The sequence below is a fragment of the Equus quagga genome, chromosome 8 (assembly GCF_021613505.1).
Source record: "Equus quagga isolate Etosha38 chromosome 8, UCLA_HA_Equagga_1.0, whole genome shotgun sequence".
Taxonomy (NCBI): domain Eukaryota; kingdom Metazoa; phylum Chordata; class Mammalia; order Perissodactyla; family Equidae; genus Equus; species Equus quagga.
Genome location: NC_060274.1, coordinates 85,753,328 through 85,764,299, shown reverse-complemented (window position 1 = coordinate 85,764,299; position 10,972 = coordinate 85,753,328). Strand labels below are relative to the sequence as shown.

General features: G+C 33.3%; 1 protein-coding gene across 1 annotated transcript in view; it reads right to left on the bottom strand.

Moving 5' to 3' along the window:
• Positions 1–4,018: 4,018 nt before the first annotated feature.
• ZNRF2 (zinc and ring finger 2) overlaps positions 4,019–10,972 on the bottom strand; it is an 87,027-nt gene continuing 80,073 nt past the window's right edge. The window contains exons 4-5 of the mRNA XM_046670095.1: positions 8,037–8,116; positions 4,019–5,658 (exon numbers count right to left, since the gene is read on the bottom strand). Of these exons, the coding sequence (XP_046526051.1) occupies positions 8,059–8,116 (58 nt within the window). The 3' untranslated portion in view covers positions 4,019–5,658; positions 8,037–8,058. The remainder of the gene's footprint in view (positions 5,659–8,036; positions 8,117–10,972) is intronic.

The window sequence follows — 10,972 nt, the reverse complement described above, 5'->3', positions numbered from 1 at the left end:
AGGCAAAGGTGAGGCACAGAGCAGTTAAGTATCTCACCCAATGTCATGGAGATGGCAAAACTAAGCAGTCTGGCTCCAGAACCCATGTTCTTAACCACTATGTTACAAAACTCAATACCTCTTACATCATGAAAACTGTGCTTCAAAAAAACAAATACTCCCCTTTTTAAAACATAATAGAATGCTACTAAATACAATCCAAATTTTAAAAGTTACGACTATACACTGACAGATCATCCCTTCCCAAAATGTAATAGCTCTCCAATCATATTTCAATGACAAAATTTACAAATAGATTTTACATTAAAAATTTGGAAGTACATCTTTACTTATGGTTAAGGTAATGAAGAAAGACCTCTTTGTGCATTAAGACTACAAACAGTCATTTCTTAAGCTATTACAGAATTTTAACTAATACTTTTGGATTCAATTTTGTGGTAATGGGTATACAAAAATAAATAAATCATGACATCAGTTAATTCATGGTAACCTTTCAGCATTCAGATAAGTCTGTTTTATTGTGATGCACTGTCAACTTCTAGACATAAGGGTGGATATGACAAATATCCTTGAAAGCATTCTTCTCTTATTTTCTACTTCTAAATAATGGGATAATTTGGCAAGATCATTTGAAAGTCTTATTTATTAAAATATCAATAATGAGTTGTTCCATTCTAGTTTAGAACATACAAGTTGCTCTTAATACATTTTCTATATTTCTTGTGATTGACACTCTTGATACCTTATTTAACAGGAAAATACTTTCTAATAGAGGAAATTAAGAGGTATTACAGAAGAGTTGTAGAAATCATGAACAAAGCAATAGAGATAGATATCTATTATTATCTTGATTTTCAAACAATGAAACTCACATAAATAGTCATTGCAAAGAAATAAAATATAATGGATTGCTGAAATAAAGATCAATTATCATCATCAAATTCCAAAATCTCTTTTGTATCTGCCTCTAGGGTCTGCTAACTGTATTATTTGCATATAGGTGCTCAAAACGCTATTGACTAATAATGAAACCTTTTCCAAATGCTGGAATCTGGTTCACTGGTAGCAGGGTCCCGTCAGAACTGTTAAGTTTGTAAACATAAATCTTCAGTACCTATCAATCTCAGTACACCAAATCAAAAAAGGAAGGCATGAGAATTTAGTAATAGGAGAAATCAGTCACTTCCAGTTCTAAGACTTGGAGTCCTGACAGGTGCCTTACAGTCCAGGGCAGAGCTAAGAAGCACAACGTTGGTTAACAGATAGCACAGTATCATTTTTTAAAATTTCACTTATTTCTGGGATGTGAGTTCATGCCATGCTGCTCTTTGCCTCTCTCTAAGTAAGCAACCAACAATCCATCTTATTATTAGCCACTGGTCTAAAATTAGTGATAGCTTAAATATCTGAAAATATACCAACTCCCCTAAGTATAGTAATGTTGCACTTTCAACTAAAACTAAATATTAACCTATCTGGTTTTCTTCAATCCTTTTACTTTCCATAAAGAATCAGCTGACTTAGAAGACTGGGTATCTCCCATTCAACACAGGAATTCTGTGATTTAAAAAGAACGTTCTGTTTCCTAGCTTAAGCACAGCATTCACAGAATATGGTACTTAAAATGCTGTCTGGGTAAGTTACTACCAAAAAAGTTTTATCAGCTGTTACAAGAATAAGAATCACTATTAGGAGTATACCAAGTAGCAATTTCCTCTAAAGAAAGCCAAGGAGCAATTTAATTTCAGAATGAAAAGATCTGGGTAGAGAAGAAAAGTAGACAGTAAAACAGATTAATTTAACTACTGTTAATCACAATATAGCAAAGAAAAAAATCAGAAGTTACACACTTCAGAAAAAAGTGGAAAGGGCCAAAGACAAAATGTTGGCATGCTATAGTTTTTTTTTCCCAACTTAGAAAATATCCGTACAAGAACAAGGGACACTTCACATTTAACCACCCACTGTCAATATGTATTTAGCTCACCTCAGGATAAACTAAACTGCAAGAAAATGGCCCAACTAACAAACTGTGCTCATATTTAATAAGCAACATTTACCTCTATGTAGTTTTACAAAGTTCCCAATAATCTGATTTATATGGAAACTTCCTCTGTGAAAGAATAAGATGATTTGGATATTATTATCAATGCAGTAATATGGATGTCAGTCAGATGGTAAATTCAATTATTCTTGAATTTTAAAAAAGGAGTTTCATGATTTCTTCAAATGTGGCTCATTGTTAGGAAATTTCCCTTCTTCAACTCTCCAAGTTAATAAATAAAATTAGGTAATAATATTTACATTGAATTTACAATCTTTTTCATTTAAAGATATATCCCTATATCTTGCTTGTTAATTTAAATGATTCTCTGAAACTTCACTATAACCAAATTTAGAAAGTAAAATAAGCTTTGAAAAGGAATCTTCCATTTTCACTAACTCATTTAAACTGAAATCTTTTCAAAATACTTACTACAAATATACTGAGGGTGCTTCTCAGGCATTTTTGGGCTACATTCTAGTAAAGTGTTTAGTGGGTGAGAACTGAAATAACTGCGTAACATTTAAATGAAATATAAGGCTTACACTAAGAAATTAAAACTTGTATAGTATGCAACAGTCAACAACACGACTTTTTCAATGTTGTTTCCACTACCACAAAACAACTTCAGTAACAGAAACATTATTTATATTTCAATCACAAACACTGCTCTTAGACAATCTGTATCTGATTTATAATCAGATCTGAAAAACACAGATTAAGACTATGCTTAGTCTATTTCTCTGGCAAAGAGCCAAAAGAAAGAATAATTTTACTATCTCTTATACATTCTGGCAAAAAAAAAAAAAAAAAAAAGCCAGATCAAAGTAAGATGAGTCAAAATTGGCAATAAACCCAACATGAAGAAAAGAGTGGCACTAAAGTGAAACTTCAGAACATATTGCTTTCTATATACGCAAGTGTGATCTTATTTGAGAATAGGTATTTACAAAGATTCTAGAAAGTTATAACCAACTTGATAACCTAGGCTTTCAATCTCTGTCTCCATAATATTTAGTTGTCAGCAGTTTCAGCTACATATGTAAATATCTAACGTGATTTTATGTTCTACTTAGTCAGTGTCCACATACAGATTTACAAATATTATAAGTGATACTGTGTAAAATATTACTTATAATATTTTCCAGAATAGCAACTCTGGCTTTGAATAAACACTGGAGCATCTGGGCTTTAAAAACATTTTCTTTTCAATTTCTAAATTCTTTTTGGGAAGATACTGGTGGAAATTGAATTTAAAGTAAAAAAATGCTAATTTTTATAAATTTTAACAAAAATGGATTGCTATAAACAGATTTAAGTAAATACTGTTCTAGACAAATGTAATAATCAAGTAGCACTTGACACTGACAAACACTGAACTTGCTTTTAAACCACAGGAGCTTCTATTGTACCAGCTGCAGCACAGAACCTTACGACAAAGAGAGGCCAAGTGAACGACACTGTGATAGTATGGTACAGGATAAGGAAGGAAAAGAGAACTTCAGCCACTAAGTTTTAAAAAGTCAATGAGAAAACTATATCAGAAAATCAACTTCCAGGAGAATATTAACAGTTAACTACCACAACTATAGTAAATCTTTTCCTTTAAGAATGGAAGACAACAAAGTAATTCTTACCATAACAATATAGCAGTAATAGAAAGAAAATGAATTATTCACATTCTAAGAGGTTTTTCCTGGTGTGTGTGTGTATGTGCAAAAGCTTACAAAATTGAAAATGTGAATAAAATGGATTCATATTAAGATATCATGATAACAGAAAAAAGTCTAAAGAAAGAATATTTTCCTTGAGGGAAGAATATTTTCCAAAACTGGTTTAAAAAGCACCTAGGAAACTGTGCTGTCAAGCTGTCACATGGAGGTTTTGGATTCTTTTATCAATTGCAGCATAACAAAAGGCATTTCACAGCATAACTTTAGGGAAAATGTTATCCAGTCTAGAATCACACAGAAAGCAATTAGAAAGTCTTTTAATTGTTTATAATACACAAATTTTTCTGGGTAGCAGCAGTTGCTCCTGTATGTGCCCTTTTAAGAAATATGAAACAGAAGCAATAGAGAAGGGAAAAAATTTGAGAAGAATAAGGGTAGCAGCATTAAATAGAAAAGCATATACTTAAATACATTAGAGTATAAAGAAAGCTTAAAACAAGGAAACAGTACTGTGCAACTTTCAATTACATTGAGTAAAGTGCACTGCTTAAATGTTCACTGATAACATTTTCCCCGTGTTGAAAACATGAAATCTACTTACTGGTATTTGTGATATTAAAAAAGAAAAAAAAAAATTCACTACTATAGCCCTGATAGCTCTCTTCCAGTATTTTTAACCATTCAGATGAATTTTGTGGGAATATTTATTCACATAATTTTGCTTAATACATTTCTTTCTAAACAAGACTGAATTTAAAAGTCTCTATAACATCTTCAATTACAGTAATAACACATTAATAAATTATAAATTAACAAAATCTTCATATTTGCTTTAAAAAATCATTTATCAAACACTAACCTCCAGATTATCTGGAAAATTAAAGATGCAAATTGCTATAAATCTGGCATCCCAATTAAATTCTGATTTTTAAAAGTATATAAAATGTCCCTCAAATTATTCCAAGTTCCACTCAAGAAAATTTTATTTTACCCTTTTCATAAGTTATTAAGTTTATGACCTGCTAAACATTTCACCCAAATGTGGGAAAACTGCCTGGAGATGCAAAGCACAATAAAATAATTACATGAAAAAAACAAACAAAAATACCCGTTAAAACAAAGTTACTGTAGCTGGCAGCACTTAAAATTGGTAATTCTTTTTTTTTTAAAGTTGCATAGCAAGATGATTCACTGCCGATTAACTGTTCAGCAGTTATAAGAGCAAACAATGTATTTCATAAACTGCAATTCAGTAGACAATCGTAGATTTAATTAATTAAATGTAATTATGTAACTTGATTTATTCTTTGGACTGCATTCTCATAATGTTAAGCCTTTAATTTAAAATATTAACATATTTTAGCTTTCCTATGTAGAAGTCTATTTTCCACTCTTGGGGAAAAGAATCGCAGAACTTGAGATCACGGGCTACATTCAGAGAATGTTTACTGCTTGATTACATTTCTTGGTTTCACATTTAAGACTTCATAAGAAGTAAATCATGTGTTGTTAAATTATTTAAGAATACATGAAGGCAGAAACATCATGTTGGGGGAAAATAAAGAGACCCCAAACTAAAAAACAAAACCAATTAAAACACAACGAGTTGCGCAGCTCTAGAGAACTTAATAAAAAGTAAATCAACTTTTAAATCAGTTAACTTTGGCGTCTGAATACAAAATGTTTATCAGTATTACCTACGTAGATAACTATTAAGGGATGTGCAGCATTTCCAAAATCCCTGTGTGTCCTTTATACGCATGTTTGGTACACTGAGTCCTGCAGCAATTGTCCTCTCTTCAGCAGGATTTTTTCCTGTATGATTGTCCATCTCTGCATTTCCGAGTCTCACAGAACTCAAATTTCTGGCTGCGTATGCCTGTGTTTTTGTTTTTGTTTTTCCAGAGACAGATCCTCATATCCTCTTGGTTTTTCAAGCATCTTGAAAAGACAAGAAAACTTGTGTAAAAGTAGACAAATTTAGTTTAAGCAGTAGTTCATAAAAGTAATACAAATCAAAACATAACATCCATTTCCCCATGAACACTGCTTTAGTTACTATAAATTTTCATACACTTATTTACTATTCTAAAAACTCATAAACTTAGTGTTCCGCAAAAGATCAGATCAAAGACACAGGAGGACCAATTAAAGCTTAAAATAGTCAAAAAATAGCCACTACACAACAGTCATTTGCCCTCTACAATAAAGACTAAACCAGAGTCAGAAAACACACTCCTACACACAACTTATTAATCTCTCCCCAAATAACCAAAAACCTCAAACTGAAATAGTAAACAATTTCCTAATTAATCAAGACTTTAGATATTCATTTATCTCTATTTTGGACTGAGTATTAAATTCCTCTGCTGAAGAATATCAAAAATGTTGTGCTTGCTGCTACAAGTTGTCTTTTTTTTTTTTTTTAATGCTTTAACAACACTGACTCCTCTTCAAACCTATATACTTTTAATCTGGGACAATAAAAGGGTTATGAGGAATTTCTCATTTGACAAATAAGAGCAGTCAGAACAAAAACAAAACGTGGAAGAGTCAAGATATGCCATGTATATACATTCGTAAAAATGACTCTTCAAGAACCACAGAGACAGACTCCATTGATTCAGATTTCTGAGGGCAGTTGCCACCAACCTCAGGTTGTACATAGAAAATAAATGAAAAGATAACACTGGTACATAAGGTGAAAAAACTGAAATGCTGTTTAAGACCAAGAGACCTGCATATTGACTATGAGATGAGATGCATGTTCCACACATCGCATTAAATCATTGTGACATTAAAGGAAAAATTTAGCTGATTAGACCAGGAAATAAAAAATTTTATGCTATAAAATTCCATCACACAGAAAAAAGTTTATTGACTCTAAAAGACAAATTTTACCTATACGGGAAAGATTTAGACATATTACTCTCACATGTAAAATACTAAGAATTTTATTTTATTAGCATTGGTTTTTAATATATCTGTTAAAATGCTTCTAATTTTAGCCAAAGTTTTACTTTATTACTCATACATAAGGCGACGCTGAAGACATTCCAAAGCATTCCCTTGTTCAAAAAACGTTTTTCACAGTGAAATAAAAACATACATGCACGTATACTCAAAATACCACTCCATCATCACACTTCTCTTACACAGCAATCTTATCCCAACTTCTACTTCAAGTGTGTAAAGGTATGAGCTGAATAATATCACAGTAAAAGGTTCAAAAGCTGACAGTCTTTTAGCTCCCTACAATTTACCAAGGCTTTCACATTTCACATGCATAACCCTCCTGTTCTTATGACAGAGGTCTGAATGTTGCCGCTCTTATTTCAATTGCTTATATCTGCTGATAAACTACCGCAAATCTCCTTTGTCATATTCTAATCTGCTGCTCTGAAATTATCCTCAGTAAGTGCAACAGAATTCCTTGAATGTGTTTATTACCTCCACACCTCAAATTTAAGACTAGAAGTTACTAAAACAAAAGGAAGTCGGGGGGGGGGGGGGGACACACAAGAGTAGACCTCAGGATATCATCTGTTTTAGTTCCCTGCCTTCAGTCTTGAGCCATTCAGAAAAGATTGTTGTCCGCTACTATCTCGAGTCTCTGAACATGGAGACTCGAACTCCTGTGAAACAGTTCCAGGATTGGCTAAAATGTTCTGCCTTGATGTAAAACCCAGTGCTTTATGTCATTTCTGGAAGTCTTCTCAAAAAGCGCTTTTCATATATAAGAAGATAGCAATTAAGTTAACTACTTTTCCAAAGCTAAATGAGGGCATTTAATTCACTTCACGGGGGGGAGGGGGGGGGGGGGCGGGCCCGGGGGTGGAGGGGTTAAGGGCAAACATTCCGCTTCAGCGGCCCGGGGTTCACCGGTTCGGATCCCAGGTGCAGACATGGCACCCGTGTCAAGCCATGCTGTGGCAGGTGTCCCACATATAAAGTAGAGGAGGATGAGCATGGATATTAGCTCAGGGCCAGCCTTCCTCAGTAAAAAAAAAAAACAAAAAAACCAAAAAACAGGATTGGTAGCAGATGTTAGCTCAGAGCTAATCATCTTCCTCAAAATAAAGAAAGAAAGAAAGAACCAGGAAGGTAAAAGTTACTCAATATATGAGTCTCCTCAGGTATCAAGAAAGTTGTTTTTTATGTATCTTTTAATGTGAGTTTTCTATACAGTAGCCTCACACAATGTCCAGAACACACACACACCCCTCAATGAATAAATGAATGAATAAAAATGGTGGTTGAGAACGTACGATTCAGCTGACAGTTTAAAAAGCAATTAAAACAGAAAAAGGGAGAATTACCTATAAAACAAGAAGCTGACGCTTAATCTGAAGGGTGCTCAGGGCAAGATCTATTTACTTCAAACCATTCATCTATGCAGCTAAAAAAGACAAAACCAGAAAAAATGAAATACTTACATTTAATTATTTATATCATGACAGCTATAATAAAAATGCTTACTTCTTGACTTTAAGACATCTTTGCAGAAAAAAAATTCAATATTTTAAATGATCATATCTGGCATATATAGATAAAAGATAAAGATATGTTTATTACATTTTGATTATTCTAAGCAGTCAAGGAAATAATATTTGCAAAATTATGCTATAAAGTACTTTAAAGTTTAAACAGAACAACCATTTTACTAAGAGAATCTAAAGAACTACCACTTTACCAATATTCAAAATTAAATGACAGATCTAGGCAGATTTTTCTTCAAAATAGATATCATTTATGCAAATATCAACCTGTTCATGCTACCTATCAACATAATCAAAAACAGCTTTTAAATTTTAATTTTTGACAATATTGCATCACATTTTAAAAGACCATATTTATATGTACTGAATACTTATTTTAATTCTATCCCATCCTGCAATACATACACATACACAAATAAATACACCTTCATCCATTTGCATTTATAAAGTATTTCATGATTTTATTAGAAGTTAAATATTAGGGTGCACATAATTACCCTCGTTGTAGATGTGCACTGTCCAATGCAGCAGCCACAACTCACATGTGGCTATTTAAACTTAAATTCATTAAGATTAAATAAAAGAAAAATGCAATTCCTCAGTCACACTGGCCACATTTTAAGTGCTCAATAGCCACATGGCTAGTGGCTACTCTTCTAATCAGCACAGATACAGAACATTTCCATCACTGCAGAAAGTTCTATTTCACTGTGATAAATGATAATTTCAAGGCCTTGAAAAGGTTAAGTAACTTACCAACAGCTAGGAAGTTACCCATGCAGGATTCAAACTGTTTAACATCCTCATTGTTGACACATGTCAAATTTGCATATGCCACAAAGCTAGAAGGCTTGGCTAATACGCTGAAGGATAAGATTAATATTTATCATTCTCGTATCCTGACAGGATGATTTGGTAGGTAAAAATAATGGAGAAAGGAAAAGTAATAGAAGAAACTAAAGTATCTCATCTACGTGATATTCTTTCAAATATCTAAAACAATTTCTGTTGCCATTAAGACTTCTGTTGTCTAAATAAACATGCCCAATTTGGCTTATGACACTGTTTTCAGGCTGTTTTCTCCTACTCACTCAGCTCTAGAGGTCCCCTGGTCTACCAGAATACTTCTTAAAACAAAGTACTGAGAACTGAACAGAATATGCCACATGTGCTAACAACTCACAGTACCTCTGAATAGTACCTATGTGATCTAAAATGTGTACTTCTTATTTTACAACCATGTAATTTTGGCTCAATTTGAGATGGTAATAATTTAAAACCCCAGGTCTTTCTCAAATAAATTGCTATCAACCCACGTTATTTAAAATGCTATATTTCCTTCTCCCAACTTCAGTAGGAAATCATTATTCTCAATTTGGTGCTTTTCATTCTTAGGTCTGTAACTATATATGTGCATATTCCAAAACAACATACAGTGTCGTTTCCATGTTTTAAATTTTACATAAATGCTACCCTAAAGGTAAGTATGCTTTTTCTAACTGCTTTTTTCAATCAAATTGTTTGAGATTTGCAATCGTTAATAAGTAAGGCTGTTTTTTACATTTTCATTGTGTATAGCATTCCATTATATAAGCATATTGCAATTTATGTAGCCATTCTTTTACTGATGGACACTTAATGATGCTATGAACATTCTTACACGTGTCTCTCAGCACGGTGCTACTCAAAGTGTGGTCCAGAGAGACAGTGCTAATCCACAGCTGGTTTTTACTAGTCCTCAATAAGGGGCTTGAGCCAGAATACATGTTAATTTTGCCACTAAACACACTGTTTTGGGGATTGGTTTGTTTGTTTTTTTGCTGAGGAAGATTCACCTGGAGCTAACATCCACTGCCAATCTTCCCCTCTTTTTTGTAAGTGAGCTGCTTGCCACAGCATGGCCACTGACAGACGAGTGGTGTAGGTGTGTGCCCAGGGAACTGAACCCAGGCCACTGAAGCAGAACACACCAAACTTAACCACTAGTTCACCAGGGGTGGCCCTAAACACAATTCTGATTGACTTTTTTTTTAATCATTTCAAGATTTTCTCAATGAAGACAGTATTATATTTACATTCTGGCACAAGCTCCTTTATCTCATCCTGGACCTGCACAATGAGTAGCACTGTCCTAGAGCAAGAGATTAAGAATTCCTCCAGGAAATATACCTAGGAGTAGAATTACTGAGTTGTAGGATATGTACAGCACTTAGCTATTACAGAGCTATCTGCCAAGTATACCAACTTAAAATTGTATGTTTATTAGCCATTTGGAGTTCCTTTTTCCTGAATTGACTATTAACAATTTTCCTAAATTTTCTTTGATATGTCTTTTTCTTATAGATTTGTACGAGTTATTATTCAAATATTTCAGCTATAATATTACATGTTTTTGATGAACCTTGCTTTCTACAGAACTGTACACTAATCTGGGCTTATGGGGAAAAAAACAGATTAAAGGCAGACCACTCACATAATACAACCTTGTAACCAGAACAAAGATGTGTTCATTCCAAATAAATAAGATACCACTGTAAATATAGGATGTTTTTAAAAAAACGGTGAAGTTAGCTTGACAGAAAGAAGATTAAGGAAGGATTGATATTGCTGGGTCAGGCAGACAAAAATCAATGCACAAAATTTGCGAACTATGAAGTAAGCAAGCACTTTCAAAATAAAGCTGTGGTCTAAGTGAACTGGGTATAAGAACATCTGGTGAATGGGTGCCCTTTATCCACATTCTTCCATGGTGTGCT